At 41.6% G+C, this 19536-nt stretch overlaps 1 protein-coding gene and 1 long non-coding RNA gene across 2 annotated transcripts in view; both read left to right on the forward strand.

The window, feature by feature from the left end:
• Window positions 1-8888, forward strand: part of LOC136999515 (uncharacterized) — a 9816-nt gene extending 928 nt beyond the window's left edge. The window contains exons 2-4 of the mRNA XM_067353856.1: window positions 3597-4116; window positions 5428-5951; window positions 6150-8888. Of these exons, the coding sequence (XP_067209957.1) occupies window positions 3597-4116; window positions 5428-5951; window positions 6150-8888 (3783 nt within the window). The remainder of the gene's footprint in view (window positions 1-3596; window positions 4117-5427; window positions 5952-6149) is intronic.
• Window positions 8889-14057: 5169 nt separating this feature from the next.
• LOC136999340 (uncharacterized) lies at window positions 14058-18764 on the forward strand. The gene is made up of 2 exons (XR_010889703.1): window positions 14058-18275; window positions 18372-18764. It is a non-coding gene; the product is annotated as an uncharacterized lncRNA (long non-coding RNA).
• The last annotated feature ends 772 nt before the right edge of the window (window positions 18765-19536 follow it).

Here is a 19536-nt window from a genome sequence, read left to right on the forward strand (position 1 = left end):
ATTACCGTCTTTTGGTCGCGTTATCACCGTACCGTGGGTGAATGTCCGCGGGCGGATTTTGATTCGGGAACGTTCTCCGCGAGACTGCTGTTACCGCAAAGTTAGCGTCTCAGCGAGAAGCGTGAGAGCCCGCGAAAAATAGCCGACCCGCGACATATCATTTCTGGCCGTTAGGCTACCGTCGCGTAAAGTATATTTATTTGGCCTTCACCGGCCGTATCGGATGATCAAAATATAAGTCCTTCGTTGGCTGTATATAGTCGGATCAGCGGCGAATTATCGTGATCACGTTCCCAAGATTTTATGTAGGCATCAAACTCTATTCTTGTTACCGAATTTATAGGGCGAAGGGCCCTACCATCGTATCAACCTATTTCCGCCGTATCGGCTCCGGCCGAATAGTTTAAGCATCTTTACCCTTGTAAACTAAATCACTGAAATACATCATTGTTAACTGTTAATTATTGAGTTATCCTTGCGTTAGCCTCTCACTCCAGATATCTAACGTTAAGTAAAAAAACTGCGCCCCTCTGCCATATACTGAGCGGGGAGCGGCCGAGCAATTTTGAGAACTGTTAAAGTTACCGATACCGCGGTGCGATTACTCGCACCTGGTGCCCATTTTCGGTTACCGTTATCGCGTGAGTTACCTTGCTCCCGAATTTTGTGGAGCACTGCAAGTTACCGAATCGTGCAGTTATTGCCGATTTCGCGAGTCACCTTGCTCCCGACGAGCGTGGAGTACCGCGAGTTATCGAATCGAGCATTTATTGCCGATACCGCGAGTTACTGATTTCCATTGGGCGTGCTCCCTCGGATCTGGCGTGATTCCGAGGCTAGTTCACGTCGCAATATTGTAAATTTTATGTAAATATTTTTACGCTTACGATCGTAATTTTGAAATAAAAATATCAATTAATAAGAAATTGACTGATTAATTAACCTAATTTAAATTATCCTATATAATATATGAACGCGCGCGCGTTTCAGCGCTTGGCTGTGTAAATGTGTGCATGTATATGTGATCTATTGCAACATTCCCATTTTTATCCTATCTTGATACTGTCTTTAAACTATAGACTTTCCTGCGAAATTTTATGGAAGATACCGCGGACATACGATGATTCCTAGAACGTATTACGTACATCGCAGTACATTTGAGAATGTTCTGAGAATATTACAATTATACTTTTGCAATATTCTTGGATTGTTCTCAGTATCTACATGTGCTGTTAGGATACCAACGATATGATCTCGGATACTTTTAGATTTAAAAGGAGGCCATGATTCAAGATTTTTATAATCAAATTTCAAGTTTTGATTATTTGCAATTAATAAATCATTGCCTTCTTCATTATCAAGCTCTATATTTATTTCTTTAACAGGTGATGTTTGCTCCGACTGTTGCTCACCTTTCTGAATGAAATTAATATCATTTTCGGAAGAATTAGGGGAAATAGTTGCAGTATCTAAAATATTTTTATCATTTTCCGCTAGATTTTGTGAAGTTGAAGCTTGAATTTCTGTATGCAGAAATTCTGCCAAAAATTTTGCACAAGTTTTATTGCTTTTGTTGCGTGTTTTATTTCTTTTCCGATTAGCTGTGCCAGATAATTTTTTAGGCGGCATTGTCAAAAAAAAAAAAAATAGGTATATATTAATAGATATATATAAATGAATAAATCTATTTTGCGGCTGCTCATATATGTCCCAGCGGACGCGTTTTCTCTTTTGGGAGGCGCGAGGTTTGCTGCGTTACGCTAGTTATGTGGCAGAACTATACTCTGTATTCCAGGCCTGGTCAAAAGCTTGCTCGCGAGCAGCCTTCAGAGTCCGCTGGATGGGGATTCGGTCTCCACTATCTCGCCGTCCCCACTTATGTTTGTTCGCTATCTTTTGTTCTAAGGCTTAGAACAGAAGATAGCGAACAAACATAAGTGGGGACGGCGAGATAGTGGGGACCGAGTCCCCATCCAGCGGACTCTGAAGGCTGCTAGCGAGCAAGCTTTTGGCCAGGCCTGCTGTATTCTGTTCAACGAGAGAAAGGCCTACACATAGAAGAAGCATAGCGGGCAAAGTGGGGAGAGCATCACCCGCTGTGGAGTAGAGGGGCTTTTTAAGCGTGAGGAGAGTCTTTCGGGTAACGCAACGCTCTCCCCACTTTGCCTGCTATGCTTCTCCTACACGCACTGTCAGCTTTTCTCTCGTTGGACAGAGTATACATTAGCGCGTGCTGGAAAGAAAAGGGCCTAAGCTCAGGCATGCAGTTCGGCTGCACTTACGAAGAAGCGCAAGCCGCATACGTGCAAAAACCCATTTGTGGACATAGATCTCTTCTCGGCGCCCCCCATGCCCTGGCGCCCCGGGCGGTTGCCCAGGTCGCCCACCCCACAGGCCGCCCCTGATCATTTAATTGCTTCAATTCCGCCATAATCAGATTACAAAATAAAGTATCTGGATCATTCTGCACTTGTACATCATATTTTTTAGACTTTAAATGCTCTACGACTGCTTTATTCAACTTAGCAAAAGATTCTTCGAAATCATCGTTTTCAGATTCTTTTTTTTTAATCTAACTATAAATGTTACATTATTTAAAAAATGTTTAAAAATTTTTAAAACATGTTTTAAAACATTTCAAAACATTTTTTAAAATAATGTAACATTTATAGTTAGTGTTCGTGCAAGTGTGACACGAAGCGCGCAATCCGAAATGCGCGCGCCATCTCCGAGATCGCGGCGTAGCTCGGAGCTATCGATAGCGTTTATCTGGATTTCCGCGTAGATCGATACATGATTAGCGCTGTCGTGTCGTCACATCCGTCGTGACGAAGGAGGAGGTCGCTGAGGATGGCTGAGTTGAGACACACGTGTGCCGGGTCGACCTCCGAGTCGTTTTAAATATCGGGTCATTGAAGTCACTGTATTATATTTTGTACGTTATTTGGCTGTCTATTGTGACGAAGTAGTTGTGTGCACTTGTGGTCGTGCGGAATAAAAGACCACCGACATGTTACGAAACGCGAGTGAACTATTTCACGGCCTCACCTATTGTCGCCGCGCGAACCACCAATCTTTTTCCGATCACGAGCGCCGGCATATCGCGCTTTCCCTTTATTTCCTTTCCTTCTGAGTTTTCGAACATGGTCCTTCGAGCCGGATAAGTGCGTGAGTCGGTGAATTAAAAGTGTATAACCTATCGAGTGCACGAGCGACGAATCGAGTTATCGCCCTTATATATGCGCATTTCGTGCCGTAATACGCGATAGACTGCCACGCGGCCTTTCTCTGCGTGTCTGTGAAATCGCGAGCAGAAGCGATTAATCTCGATTCTAGCGGACAGTAACGTGAACAGTGACATTCAGTGACCACGAAGTTATAATAATTTGACTCTATTCAGTGCGACGGTTCGAATATATCGCTTATGCGATTCGTACGTCGTTCTTTGTGACAATTTATTAGAGTAATAATTTGACTCTATTTAGTGCGACGGTTTGAATCCATCGTTTTCGGATTCGTTCGTCGTTCTTGTGATAATTGTCGGATTGACAAGTGACTCTAATCATTGCGATTGTTCGAGTCTGATTGTTTATTAGACTCTGATAGACTGTGACGTCATCATGCCTGGAGATACGCTCACAGTACCGACAGACCGATCGAGAACTCGTACTCGTTCTCAAGGCAGCATTGTAGCGCTGCTCGTCGTACAACGAGAACATTTACGATCTATTCATCGTACGTGCAATTCGGCTGCGAGGCTCACTGATACGTCCAACTCCATTACAGTCTCGACGAAACTTCAAACGTTAACGCATCTATGGGCCAAATGTCGATGCAATCACGAGGAGTTAACCGAATACTCGACGGATCCGGACGTCAGTGATTATCTCCGAGGTACCGAGTTTGGCGACATGGAAGATCGAGTTCTGGATGCGACGGACGCGCTCACCGCTTTGCAGAGCAGCCTGCCTTCGACCACATCTACTAGGGGGGACGCTGCCAACGCATCTTCGACTTCCAGATTCACCAGTCTCGAGCGCATCCCTCTGCCGACTTTCAACGGAGATCAGAAGGACTGGGCTCATTTTCGAGATATGTTTGACTCTATGGTCATCCGTGAGTCTGGACTATCTAACGTACAAAAGTTTTATTATCTTAAAAGTAGTTTGACCGGTACGGCATTGTCGCTGATTAAAAATTTACCGATTACCGATGCGAATTTTGAATCGGCTTGGAAATTAGTTAATGCTCATTATCAAGATATTCAAGTTTTGACCTTTTCTCTTATAGTTCGTTTATTAAAGCTTAAGCCAGTAAGCGGCAATAATCCTGCCGCATTAGAGACTCTAATTAATCAAACTCGCGAAATACTTGTCTCTCTCGAAAACTTGAATCAATTGTCGTGGGATTCTATACTAGTTGTTATGACGCTTATGCGTCTGGATCCGACAATTCGAAAGAGTTGGGAAGAGAACATCGGTAAAAGAGAAACATTTCCGAATTATGACGAACTTGAGCAATTTTTGACCGGTAAAATACACGCGTTAAATGTTGCTTCGATTAAAAGCGGAGTCACATGCCTTAGCGACAATGTCGGATCGAAAAATACGAAACATAAAAACGGTGTTGACTCTAAGGTCACTTCGCACGTTGCGAACACCAACACTTCTGTATGTCATTTGTGTTCAGCGGCTCATAACGTATCGAAGTGCGCGAAGTTTAAGGTTATGCCTGCGAGCGAACGTTTAGATTCCGTCCGAGCGGCGCATTTATGTTTTAATTGTCTCACGAAAGGACATTTTCCGCCGAGCTGTAAGACCAAACCGGGTTGCGATAAATGTAAGAAACGACATCATAAGATGCTTCATCAAGCATTCTCGCCGCGTGCATCGGATTTAGAGTTAATACATGGTAACGTGGTTACTTCCATTTCGAATAACGATTCCGCGAACTTATCTAATGTAACTTCCTGTCATTCGGGAATCGCCGAGTCAAAGACGTTAAAGCCAGTGTTAATTGCGACAGCGTGGGTACATGTGCGTACGGCCGAAGATCGTGAACTGCCATTCCGTGCAGTTTTAGATTCTGGCTCCGAGTGTTCGCTAATCTCTGAAGCAGCTGCTCAAACGTTACGCGTACAAAGAATTGCGTGCTCTGCTTCAATTTCGGGTACTGGCGCCACCGTTTCCGGGATCGTAAAGCACTCCACCCGCGTTGAATTACGGTCGCGAATTAACTCTCAGCTTGTCGTCGTGATCGAGCCTCTTATTTTATCTCGTCTCTCTAGTTATGTTCCGCGACGAGTTGTTGAAGCCTCTGAGTGGATCGGCGTCGGTCAACTGACATTGGCTGACCCCGACCCCTGCAGTGATAAGCCGATCGACTTAATACTCGGTGCCGATTGTTATGACGAAATAATACTTCCAGATCGGGTGAAGTTTCCCGGAGAACCGTACGCTATTCATTCACGATTTGGGTGGGTGCTGCGCGGTCCAGTGGACGACGGCCCTGTTAATGTCTTGTCGTCGCATACGACTGTTTCGTCATTACACGTGACATTTAATACCGATTTGACTCGTGCGATCGAACGCTTTTGGGAGGTTGAGGAGATTCCTTCGCAGAACAAGTTATCCGCTGAGGATAATCATTGCGAAGATCTCTTCGCCGCGACTACTAATCGTGATGCGTCAGGAAGATACCATGTTGCGTTGCCGTTTAAGGGAGATCTTCCACTTGATATTGGGGATTCTCACAAAAATTCGCTCCATATGTATTCGTCTTTGGAGCGTCGGTTGAAAAAGGATCGACAGTTGGCTGTCGAATATAATGCTTTTTTGACCGAATATTTAAGATTAGGACATATGAGTCCGTTTACGCCCTCGGAAGTCGAGGAACAGCGATGCTTTATACCGCATCATCCGGTATTAAAGCCAAGTAGCGCTTCGACGAAGGTAAGGGTTGTATTTAACGCGTCTGCGCGCACTAGCAATGGAAAGTCTCTCAACGACTGCCTCCTTATCGGACCAAAATTGCAGGCTGATCTATGTGCCATCCTGTTACGTTGGCGCTGGCACCGGTTTGTGTGTGCCGCCGATATTGCGAAGATGTTTCGGCAAATTCGCGTGCACGATGATCATACGCGCTTTCAGTTAATTCTCTGGAGGCAATCGGAGAAAGACGCGGTTGTTCCGTATCGGTTACGGACGGTAACTTATGGTACCGCTCCTGCCCCTTTTTTAGCATTACGCGTCTTGCGACAGTTAGCAGAGGACGAGAAGCATCGCTTCCCTCTGGCTGCGCATAACGTCATAGTTAATTCATACGTTGACGATATATTTTTTGGCGCGTCGGAGATAGAAGAATGTCGCGAGATTCGAGAGCAGATGATAGGACTGACCAACGCGGGCGGGTTTCCTCTACACAAATGGAGTTCCAATTGTCCAGATTTAATCTATGATTTATCCGAAACGATTCGCGATCCTGCACAAAACGTAGATTTTAAAGAGGATGATCAATTAAAAATTCTTGGCATATATTGGGCACCACTAGAGGATGCCTTTAGTTTTCGCATTAGATCAGAGGTTCCGTCGACCATAACGAAACGCACCTTTCTCTCGTATATATCGAGAATCTACGATCCACTAGGTTGGCTGTCGCCGACCATTATTATCAGTAAGATCCTTATTCAACAGTTGTGGCTGTCTAAGATCGATTGGGACACGACACTACCGTCGGATCTAAATGAACGGTGTGTATCTTTCTGCCACGGACTTACTTCACTTGCTACGGTTTGTATCCCGCGCTGGGTACGCACCCGCGAGGACTCAAGTATCGAGATCCATGGGTTCGCGGATGCGTCCCAGGCCGCTTACGCAGCCGTGATTTACCTTCGAGTGATTCATAAACACGAGCCAAACGTTTTCTTATTAACAAGTAAGAGCAAGGTTGCTCCGTTGAAAACGGTCTCGGTTCCTCGTTTGGAGCTCTGTGCGGCCGAGCTCTTATCGCGACTTCTTGCTTGGACTATTTCAGCGTTAAATCTCGAGCAGGCCCCCATTTACGCCTGGACGGATTCCACCGTCACATTGGCCTGGCTTAGTAAGCCTCCGGCCACATGGAAGGTATTCGTGGCGAATCGGGTGTCTCTCATCCAAACGCAATGTCCACCGGCAAATTGGCGTCATGTTCCTACGCAGGACAATCCTGCGGATTTAGCTTCTCGTGGAGTCTCTCCGACTCAATTGATTAAAAATACACTATGGTGGTACGGGCCTTCGTGGCTTTCCTGTGAGCCCGAAGCCTGGCCCTCGGTCGACTCGCCTGAGAGTCTGCCGACTTCTGACCTTGAGGCTCGGTCAGTCGTCACTCACTTCACCAAGGTCTCCGAGTGGGATCTATCCACTCGTTATTCTGATTGGAGCAAATTGCTCAAGATAACTGCGTTGATTCTACGCTTCGTGAAACTGACACGACGACAGCTTCCATGTACGGAGATTTTATACACCGCGCAGTTGATGACGGAAGCCAAAACTTTTTGGATCAAAGTCATACAGTCGTCGTTATATGCGACGGAACTTCATTTATTGCGAGCCGGGCAAAGATTACCACGGTCGAGTTCGCTGCTTTCATTGGATCCGTTCATTGATGATGACGGAACCATTCGTATGGGAGGCAGATTAATGCACGCTCCATTGACTTTCGCTCGGAAGCATCCGGTAATCCTGAGCCAGACTCCTCTGACGCGTTTAATAGTGCGTGATGCACATTTACGCACTCTCCATGGGGGAACGTCGTTAACATTACGTCTACTCCGAGAGGAGTATTGGATACTCCGAGCAAAAATAATTGTCAGTTCAGTTATTGGTCAGTGTGTCATCTGCTCTCGACATCGTGCAAATCTGAGCAGTCAAAAAATGGCTCATTTGCCCGAAATACGAACTAATGTGGCGCGTCCGTTTTTGAAAGTTGGAATAGATTATGCCGGACCCTTGCCAGTGCGCGCCTTTGCCGGACGTGGTCATCAATCCCGTAAGGCCTATATAGCCCTTTTCGTGTGCTTGATCACCCGTGCCGTGCATATGGAACTCGTTACCGATTTGTCTTCCGCCGCATTCATCGCCGCTTTTCGACGATTTTCATCACGACGCGGTATTCCTGCGATCGTGCTTAGCGATAACGGAACAAATTTCCGTGGCGCGCAAACGGAATTATACCGTATATTTTACGCTAGTATGTGCGATGGCGCCGTCGAATCCTCTATGGCCTTGTTAGGCATAGAATGGCACTTTATTCCAGCCTCCGCTCCGCACTTTGGCGGGATCTGGGAGGCTGGAGTAAAGTCAGTCAAACACCACTTAAAGCGTATCGTTGGCGTACATACGCTCACCATTGACGAATTAGAGACACTGTTGTGCCAGGTAGAGGCCTGCCTAAATTCGCGACCGATCGCTGGACTCTCGAACTCCCCCGACGATCTATCGTATCTGACTCCTGGTCACTTCTTGACCGGCGCTCCACTTCTTGCGTTGCCTGATGCGTCGCTATTAGATCGTCAGGAATCGAGATTGACTAGATATCAACTCGTGCAGCAGATGCGAGACCGATTTTGGCAGGTTTGGCGCTTAGACTTTCTGAACTCTTTGCAGAAGCGCAATAAGTGGCACAATCAATGCGCGAATATGAGCGTGGGTGACATCGTTATCATTAAAAACGACAATGCACCACCCTCTAAATGGGAATTAGGGCGTATAACCCAGTGCTTCCCGGGTGAAGATGGGTTGATCCGCGTTTGCGAAGTGAGGACTGCGACCTCTACCGTTCGACGACCGATTCACAAATTGTGTCTTCTTCCGATCGCTGATCGAGACGAAGAGGATCACAATTCGTAGCTTCGTTTAGTTTTTTTTGCTTCTTGAGTATCATACCCTACGGCGGGCGGCGCCCAACGCCCAATAATTCGCGTCTGTGATATCTAGAGATATCTATAGGTTAAGTGTAGATTAATTAAGTTTATGCATACTGCTAAAATGTAAATCAGTATTAATCTTAGTCAGCTGATATAAGTAGTCATTAGTTCATTATAAAGTGTTTTTGTCGCTTATTAAATAAGCGAGGCGAGCGGTATGTTCGTGCAAGTGTGACACGAAGCGCGCAATCCGAAATGCGCGCGCCATCTCCGAGATCGCGGCGTAGCTCGGAGCTATCGATAGCGTTTATCTGGATTTCCGCGTAGATCGATACATGATTAGCGCTGTCGTGTCGTCACATCCGTCGTGACGAAGGAGGAGGTCGCTGAGGATGGCTGAGTTGAGACACACGTGTGCCGGGTCGACCTCCGAGTCGTTTTAAATATCGGGTCATTGAAGTCACTGTATTATATTTTGTACGTTATTTGGCTGTCTATTGTGACGAAGTAGTTGTGTGCACTTGTGGTCGTGCGGAATAAAAGACCACCGACATGTTACGAAACGCGAGTGAACTATTTCACGGCCTCACCTATTGTCGCCGCGCGAACCACCAATCTTTTTCCGATCACGAGCGCCGGCATATCGCGCTTTCCCTTTATTTCCTTTCCTTCTGAGTTTTCGAACAGTTAGATTTTAAAAAATCATTAAATATTAACTGACAGTAATATGTACACTGCCAGTAATATGGCCATTCACCCTATCTCGCTTATAAGAATACAAAATCAAAATGGATTCTTATTTTCTAGTTTTGACAAATTTGTCAATAAATTTCATTGACTCGAAATAAACAAATCCTCGTCTTTTAGAGGCTCCACTTCCACGTTTTGTTTTATTTTGTCTTATTTTCTTTTTTTTAGAGAAAGAGTCTCTTAGACGAGTCCATCGATTGCAGCAAACATCTGCTAAAATATGTTAAATAAACAAATTTAATAATCAACTAATTGATTTAATACAGATTTAGTACAAATGCATGTTAATGAATTGAATAGCTCATTAGTAATATTGTTAAATATTAAAAGATAAAACTTACCAAATGTGTTCAAAATTTTAGATATTTTTACCCAAGAGTTTTCTTTTTTTATCACATCACGATAATCTTTGCAACTAGTATCATATAAGTGTGGATAGCTTTTTACAATATTGATTAACAGATCATCAAAAGTTCTCTCTTCGTCATCTTGTAAAGTCAATTCATCAGGATTCAGGTTTTCATTTCCTTCATTTTCAGACATCTGTACATTATGACAGTAATCCATGTAATCGAAGGCCATAAGGATCGATTCTATAAATTTTAAGCATTAAACATGAAACGTACCAAAATTTATAAGATGTGTTTATTTTGCAATAAATTACAATTTCAGAAATGTGCAAAGTAAAATTAACCTCAAAATACTGTTTATGAAACTGAGAATTTACACGAATAATTATATACTGTCATTGTCAGTTTATATTTGTATTCCATTGATAATGTAATATAATAGTAAAAAAACTTACGTGTTAATCAATATAAATTCGTTTTTTGTTTTTATTTTCTTCTTAAAAACTTTTATTACGACCGGTTACAATAAGTTCTTATGCTTGTGACTATGCATTATGTATTTTTATGTAGATTGGAAATTCAGAAGCCATGGGCAGAATGCAGAAGCCATAGCGCATGCGCTATTCAGAAGCCATGGACAGAATGCAGATACTATAGCGCATGCGCTATGCCTTCTGCATTCTACTTATGGCTTTTGCAATTTTATGTGCTTCCAGCTTTAGGCTTAAACACGGACTAAGGAATAGAGGGACGGAGCAAGCTGTACCGGGGGAGCACGTTTGCGGCGGGGGGGGGGGGCCGCCATATTTGTTTAGTAATCACCACACATAGAACTCACTATTTGCGTATGTGTGAAAAATGAAAGTCAGATCCTGCACACAATAAACAAAATAGGAAATAGAAATAGGAATAATTATTAAATATTAGAAATAAGAAATTGGAATTATTTATTTTAAAAATAGAAAAAATTAATGCATGAATTAAGAATTGGAACTAATTAATATATTTTATTCTCTTGTTAGATGTAAAATAATTTTTTTTTTTAATATTAAATGTTTATTGCTATTTCTAATATTTTGTCTACTGTATGCAGAGCCTCAGAGTAATAAAAGTTAAAGTATTTTATAAAATTTATAGTACAACAATAATAAAACCGCCTAACCTCTTTACGCTTGTCACTCGTTATGTCTAGTGGCACCACTACACGAGTGTAACCATGTCACAGACACAGAATCTCTGTGTGAGAATCGCTACATCAATATGGCGGAAAGCAGTCCCCCCCGCACGCTTGAATTACCATCCCCTCTCGCCTAAACTAGGACTTTAGACTCGGTCCCTCTATTCCTTAGTCCGTGGGCTTAAAGCTCAATTGCGCGGTCAGGGGGGGGGGAAGCCAGAAAGACGGGGGGCCGCCATATTTGTGTGCCCACTTCTTATTGGTTGCAATTCTGCGCATGCTCAGTACCTCTTATTATGAAAGTATAAAAATTGCATAGGTTGGAATTGTGTTAATTTGTTAAGAAATAAATAATATTAAAGATATGTTGTTTTTGCAAATAAATACAAATTTTGTGTGTAACAATTTTTATTGGCCTTTGAACAATATAAGTTTATTAAAAAATTGGCGTTGACTATTTGAATTGTCGCAAATATTTAACGCAATATAATGTAATCTAATTTTTACGTATTTTTTAATAATAGCGCGTGTTAAATGGATAAAATGATTTTCTAGCGATAATTGATCACATGCATGTTTATTTAAATCGTGAAATATATTGGCATTAATAAATTTTGCCAACACTTTATTTGAAATATATGTTCATGAAATTCTGATATTAATGTTCCATTATTCTTATGAATAATGCATCGAATTTCGATTTCACTTTGACGACAAATTCGAATTACATCTTCAGATGGTTGTACTAATCCTCCGCTTTTTAAACTTATTAAATTATTTTTGTTGCTGTAAAATGTAATTTTTAAACGATTCTCCTTATCAATATCTTTTTTCCAGTTTCGATAATCCGATCAATTTTTGCATGAAGGTACAAAGCACAACACCATTTTCGCACAATGCACGATTACGTTTTTCTTTATAACTTAATTTTTACTGCACACTGCACTGCACTGATAATTTTCTTTACTTTGCTGCACACTGCACAGATATCTTGACGTCTTACAACGCTTGCGCGGAACAACAGCGAATAAGAAATGGGCACAGTATCATGGCGGATTTACCTCCGCTCCCTCCCGCACTGGCTTCCCCCCTTCCCGCATCGATATACTCCGTCCCTATATTTTCTATGTATATACAAGATCTATAGAGAGAAGGTTACCTCAGGCAAACCGGTTGTGGGCGAGGGACGATGAAGTAAGGGGGGAGCTAGAACAGCTTGTAGGCGAGGGGCGACGAAGTAAAGGGGGAGCTAGAAACAGCTTGTTGGCGAAGGGCGACGAAGGAAGGGAAGAGCATGATGATCTCATCGTCAAACAGTAGCTGTCTCTCTCGCACGCTTTAGTGTTTTCTCTCTCGCTCCTTTAATATAGAAATGCTTTGAATTTTTATCGAAAAAATACTTTTATTTTGTAAAATATTGATAGCACTGGAAATTGCGTAATAAAAATTGAAAAGTAAATTAGAAAGGCGCTATAAATTACATATATTGCAAATTATAGCGCTAGATATTTAATGTTTATAATGTTAAATATTGCTGCAACAGATGCATTTGTAATACAAATTGCTTTGTACTCGTATTTAGACTGTAATATCAATGAAAATAAAATATAATTTGGGGATATACACAAAAAACATCATTTGTAAAGTAGTAAAATAAAAGAAAAAATAGTACATATTTAAAAATTATTTTTAAAATAATATTTACTGTTTATATGCATTATTTACAAAAGAAATACTATAAAGAAATTTATTTTTTATATTTAATTGTGAAAACCTCAAAAATTGTTAAAAAATTGTAACTGAAATTCATAAATGTAAGTACAATTCTAGGATAATATAAAAAGCATCATACACAAATTTATTATGATACAAACTTAAATAATGAAATTGTAATATATGTTTCAATATTGCAAATGTGAATATTTATATGATAAAATTTACAAAGTGTTAACAATTTTCAAATATTTGCTAATAAAATATTATTGAAATGTTTCTGTTGAAATCTTAAAATAATTCTTTAAAACAAATGTGATGGGGTATATATTAGGGATCATTAAATATGCGGCAACATTGTGATTATAAAATTTTATAAGTATGTAACGGTGCAGTCCGCAAGCTGCATCGTTACGGCTACGGACCGTCCATCGTCCGTAGCCCACCAAAGGCGCATCGAGCGCCGATAAATTTCTTATCGTAACAACGGCGGTCAACCGCCGAAAATCCTCCACACCCGACCGTTCCGAAATTTCGTTTTGTGGGGGACTCGCCGCCGAAACCGCCGATGCTTGCCGATTCGAAATCATTCGGCTGCCAGCCGGGTATAAAAGAGGCCCGGCTGAACGTCTTCTCACCAGATCCTGTTCGCTGCTAGCCAGCGAACAATCCTGCTGCGAGCGTTCTCGTAGTTCGACCGAGAGTACTCGGATTCTATGCCTTATTCCAGGTACACGAGCGTCCTCGTATACCCCGTCGAGCGTACTCGACTCCTCCAGGCATCGAATTTCGTATGCAGGGCATTCCCTCATACTTATTCGAGTCGCCGCTCTGAATCCGCCTTCGTACGAGTGTTCTCGTACGTCCGCCGACCAGTTTCGGCCTCAAAGCTTCTAGTGCGAGCGTTCTCGTACTCCCGTCAAGCATACTCGACGTCCTGTTCCTAATTTTGCGTTGCCACGCACCGGGATTCATCCGCAGAATCCATTCAGCGGGCAAACTACGTCGACCAATCCGCGCCGTCGAATGACCCGTTACGATCTACGATTGAACGGACTCGCGATATCGTCACGAACGCACTCACCGACGAGCGTTGCGTTGTACCAACCGTTGCGACACGATTGCCCGCGCTTGCGCTCTGATCGCACCAAGACGCCTCACGTCAAGCTTTCGTAATTCGTCCACCGTTGCTTTACATAATTATTTTACCGGTTGCCTAAATAATTATTTCTCCGTCGCCTTCATATTTATTTCACCGTCGCTCTTGTATTTATTTCACGCCGCTTTCAATCACTATTTCGCCGTTAGTAGTTATACTATGATGATTCTAACCCATGGGGCAATGAGGGGGTGCGCGGGTGAAGAGGGGAAGAGGGGTATCGGATAACAGTGGAGGGGGTAATGACGTCTTCGTTTTTGGAGGAGAGGGGGTAAATGTGGAGTGGTAGGGGTATCAGATTACAATAATTCCCGGAAGATAAGGATTGTTAATACAAATCGCGAGATAAGGATTCCCGGAAAAGATAAGGATTGTTTATTGGAAAGAGAACTGTTTATTGGTGCAGGTTTTTTTTTTCTACGCATCAAAGTAGAGCGCCATGTTGTCGGAATCATTATGTTTATAGTATGTAGGTTCGTGCAGGTTTACGGATTGCGTCATCGCTGTATTTTAGAACAAAGAGGCAGCATTTGAGCGCCGTTTCTTAGAGGGTGTGATAATGATTGTTAATACAAATTGTAGGCATCGCCATGTTGCTAGATGCGTCATCGTGTTTGGAGGAGAGGAGGTAATTTTGGAATGGTGGGGAGTATCAGATCACAATAATTCCCGGAAGAGATAAGATAAGGATTGTTAATGCAAATATGAACCATCGATAGTTTTAATCAATGTCGTGTGCAACAAGCGGGTATATAAGGTCCATCAAGACCAAGTCGAGGTAACAGTCGAAATGTTCATCGCGCTATTGGACGAACGTGACATTCTGAGCTTGTCCGCGGAGCAATTAGAAATCGTGCCGAAAGTGATTCTTATAAAAAACTTTGCTCGGTTTGTGGATCACGTGTGGGATAGGCTACCGGATCATTTAAGAGCGGATCCGGAAGTGCAAGGTTATCGTCGGTGCTCGTTGCACTACAACCAGTCGTGGCAGCGTGACCACATCGACGGGCCCCCACCGTACAGGAAAGATTGCACTCTGTGCAAACTGAAATAGGTAAAGTACACATTTTTAAAATATCTTTAATACACATTTTTCGAATGCGTAATAACTAATTGGATATTTTTTTATTTTAATAATTTTTATTTATTACAGAGATGGAAGACAGTCTCATCTTACGAGAGGAAAATCTGAGTACTCTCACAGATTGGTTAACAACATGTCGGGAATGTAGAAGGAAATATAAAAACAGTGAGGAAATAATTGAAAGTATACAACATTTCCTGCATTCATTAAACCATATATTCCGGATACTATATTTCGACAACAATTTATCGAATGGACGAGTGAAATTGACGACAGTGTACTAGAATATTCCGAGGAGGAATTTTCGACGTTTTTAATAGAATCTATCCTGCCGATATTGATGGAAAAGTTGTGCTCGTTATGCGCTCAGAATAGTCTAATATCAAGGATCTCTTCACACTATTATGACTACATATATTATATGATACCGAAGCAGTATAGATCAGCGATACTGGAAAAAATTAGAAAAATGCATCCAGAGAAGGTGCCGACATCGATACATTTGCACAAAGTACACACAACTCCTCAACATCAAACATCGATCGTACACATTTTGCAGAACCGGGAGAACGGAGTATGCAACACCTCAGTGCAAGAAAAGAATGAACAATGTTTTTGCAGAACCGGGATAACGGAGTATACAACACTGAACCATGTATGCGGAACTAATTATTTTTAATAAATATTATTTATCAATAAAATAATTTGAATTATTATTCCTGTGCCTCATCTTATTCACTGACCTATCCTACTGCGAGATAAGCGCGCGCGTCATGTTACACTACACAATAGAAGGAAACGAGCGAACCAGTGACTATCATTTTTTTTTTTTCTTTTAATTGTGGTGAATAATATAGAGTGAATTATTTAAGTTATGCATTTATTCTAAACACCAATAATATACTTATGTTTTCTTCTTAATACAAATTATCCGCAGTAAAATATAAATTTAATAGGAACTCTAATCTAAACTTAATATGTAATTTAAGGATGGTAGGTGAAAGGAGAAAAAAATCGCAATAAGATTAGTATTAACAAATTTTATTCATATTTTTTTTTTCATCTATACAATATTTTTTACAAAAAAAAAATTGTTTCAACCGAGCCTTTAACGCCTTTCACGATTACGAGGAGGGACGGGAGGCGCTTGAGTCGTCCTCGGACGAGGCTCGACCACAGCTATCGGCTTGTGGTACACTCCGCAATCTTTACACTTCTCGTATTCGAAAGTTTTTCTATTCTGATCACGCTCCATTTTCTATACTTTTTTCTCCACCGCGTGCACACTTTGAACTGATAAATTTCTCTCTTCCGCACACCTTATATACAGCTCGACGCAAAAACATCAATTTCGCTGTAGTAATAAACGTTAAAAGACGTTTGATAGATGTTAAAAGTAGTTTAAGTAATGTTGAAAAGATGTACAAAAGATGTTAAAAGTTGTACGTAAGACGTTCAACAATACGTTAAAAGATGTACGATAGACGTTCGATAGAGGTTCAAAGACGTACGATAGACGTTGAATAAATGGAAATATGATACGCTGGCCTATCGCCTATCGTCCTAGCGAAACCTTAGATCCACGATTACTGTTCCTCGAAAAGGAAATGCTACTGTCGAGCGAGTTATCTCGTCTTCGACGTATTATTGTAAACTATAGTGGATATCGATACGAATGTTAGTTAGCGACGAATAGCTTAGCACCTATCGTCCTAGCGAAACCTTAGATCCACGATTACTGTTCCTCGAAAAGGAAATGCTATTGTCGAGCGAGTTATCTCGTCTTCGACATATTATTGTAAACTATAGTGGATATCGATACGAATGTTAGCTATCTGTGAACATAATTAGATTATAATAAGATTTAGCGGCATCTTTGATGTAAGGGTATATAAGCCGGGATTAACTATTGCATCGACGTATTAACTTCTCAAGGCTCGAGTGGAACGTAGGAAATCATCCGGGAGCTGGTTATTCGTTTTAAAAATGTCTAGTTTGCGGAAAATTATTGATTCGTGTTTGCGATTGGCGTGTAACTTAAACGGGCTATGCATCGATAATTATTTATCATCGTTATCCGACAACGACGATAATAATTATGCGGTATTCGCAAAGTTTGCGGGTGCGTGCCCTAGTGCGGTGCTCGCTGTGTTATTTCGGTTGGAACATTTTTCGATTTATCTGCAGCTCTTGATTATTGCTGGTGAAATAATCGAGACAAGACGAGCGTTCAACGACAACGAGGAAGAAGATGCGAGAGGCTATATCATCAGGCTGTCGAATTGCTATCATGGTGCGGTAAAAAATGGTAAGTTTCTATTTTTTGTATTATAAATATTAAAACAAAGTTTTAAAAAATTAAAATCATTTTTTTTTTTTTTTTTTTTAGGAACGCTACAACATCCAACACCTAAAAAAACCATGGTGGTGGAGGGTGTGGTGCGTAGTACGCGTCAAAACCGTGACGAGCGAGCTACTCGACGTCTCGGGGTAAGACGTTGAGCAGATACCTCGCCTGAGGCCGGACCCTTGTGTAAGTCGCTGTATACATTATTTATATGAAATAACAGCATCGATTTTATATTAGGAAATTTTACAAAAAAAAATTTAATGTTTCAGCTCGCGCTCGAATTGTTCTAACGCCTGAGCTCGTCGATCTCGCGAGCGACAAAGCCGGACCCTCGTGTAAGTCGCTGCATACATTATTTATATGAAATAAAATAACAGCATCGATTTTATATTAGGAAATTTTACAAAAAAAAATTTAATGTTTTAGCTCGCGCTCGAATTGTTCTAACGCCTGAGCTCGTCGATCTCGCGAGCGACGAATCGACGAGCTCACTTCGCGAGGAGGAGGAAGAGCAGGAAGAAGAATTACAGACTGAGGAAGAGGAATTACAGACTGAGGAAGAGGAGAGGTATTATGAAGGAGGGGATGAGGAAAGCTACGCGCAAGACGGATGGGGAATGGGTGACAGAGGTAAGAAAGATTGAAAATTTTTACAGTTACTTTTATGCTGGAATTTTATTTTTTTAAACAATAAAATTTTCACAGGATACAGCCCCCCTGTGATTTCTTACTCTCCCGATTACAATTATCAAACGGGGGAGTAAAGTAAAAAGAAGAAAATCGAGAGGTGAGTTGATTTAACACTACAAATTTTTCGATTTTATATTTTCATACTCAAATTTTTTTAATTAATTCATTAATTTTTAATTTTGACTTTTTGCAGTTCAAACAGGTGGTGGTGGAGAAGAAGAGTCGGAGGAAAACTTGGTCGGGCGAGGTTCCTGCGGCGCGCTTTCGAAGTCGTCGGTTTCGCCAGTCGATTCCTCGCGAGGAAAGAACGGAGGAAACAAGGCAAGCGGAGGGATATCGATGCGGCGGTGGTGGAAAGGCGTCGGAAGAACATTTTTATGCAATTAAAAAAATTCTGTTTGCTCAAATGTACATATATTTTTTTTTAGTTTTTTAATAAATATTATTTATATTAAATAAATTTATTTTTTATTTTTTTTTTTACCAGACTCTTTCCCCATCCTATTCAACGTCCTATTTTACTGCGAGATAAGCGATAGACCATATTATATGGTGGATTATGTGATGGGTAAAAGGTGGAATAAAAGTCATACGAGTGTGATATACATCATTTTATTAACATAAATTATAGTTGTTTTACACGTTTGTTACGCTCAAACCACCACTTGTACAATTTGCAAACATTCCGCATAGCGCAATGTCTCGTGTGATACGCGCAGCGCAAGGTTCCGATTACATCCAAGTTCGTCAGGCGTGCGATATCTTCGTAATCCGCATCTATTGTTTCAATCTCTACATCATCTTCCAAAATCTCGCACAACCACTTTTTCTTCTCGAGTCCTTTCACGTATATCAGAGACGGTTCCGTACCAATGGCATTGTTGATAAGACTTTTCATCTGACTGTACGAGACGTGTCCATCTTCCCATCGGAAGCCGTGGTGGTGTATCCGTAACCAACACGCCAGCGATTTTTCCGATTTCGTCAACAGATACCACGGTACGTGTTCACAAAATACGTAATGAAATAGCGTTTCGCCATCTCGAAGTACCGCTACCTCTTTCACGATAAAAATGTTGTTGAACGCGTAACCTTGCAAGTCGACGAAAATTGGTACGTTCGACATCGTCGTCGACCGTCGGAAAACTGACGTTCCCATTCGCACACGTCTAATTTATAACTTTTCACACGAGTCTGCGCACAATGTTGTTCAGTGGATTATATTCGACCATTCGATCGTGTATAATGAGACAATAGGCGGTGGTGTTGGCCGGTATATTTTCCTTACAATCAAATTCTATTCGCACGTCAACGGTGGCGCTCTTGAAAGAGTCGTTTTGTCGCGAACAATCTATGAC

Source organism: Linepithema humile, chromosome 4, assembly GCF_040581485.1.
Source record: "Linepithema humile isolate Giens D197 chromosome 4, Lhum_UNIL_v1.0, whole genome shotgun sequence".
In the NCBI taxonomy this organism is placed as follows: domain Eukaryota; kingdom Metazoa; phylum Arthropoda; class Insecta; order Hymenoptera; family Formicidae; genus Linepithema; species Linepithema humile.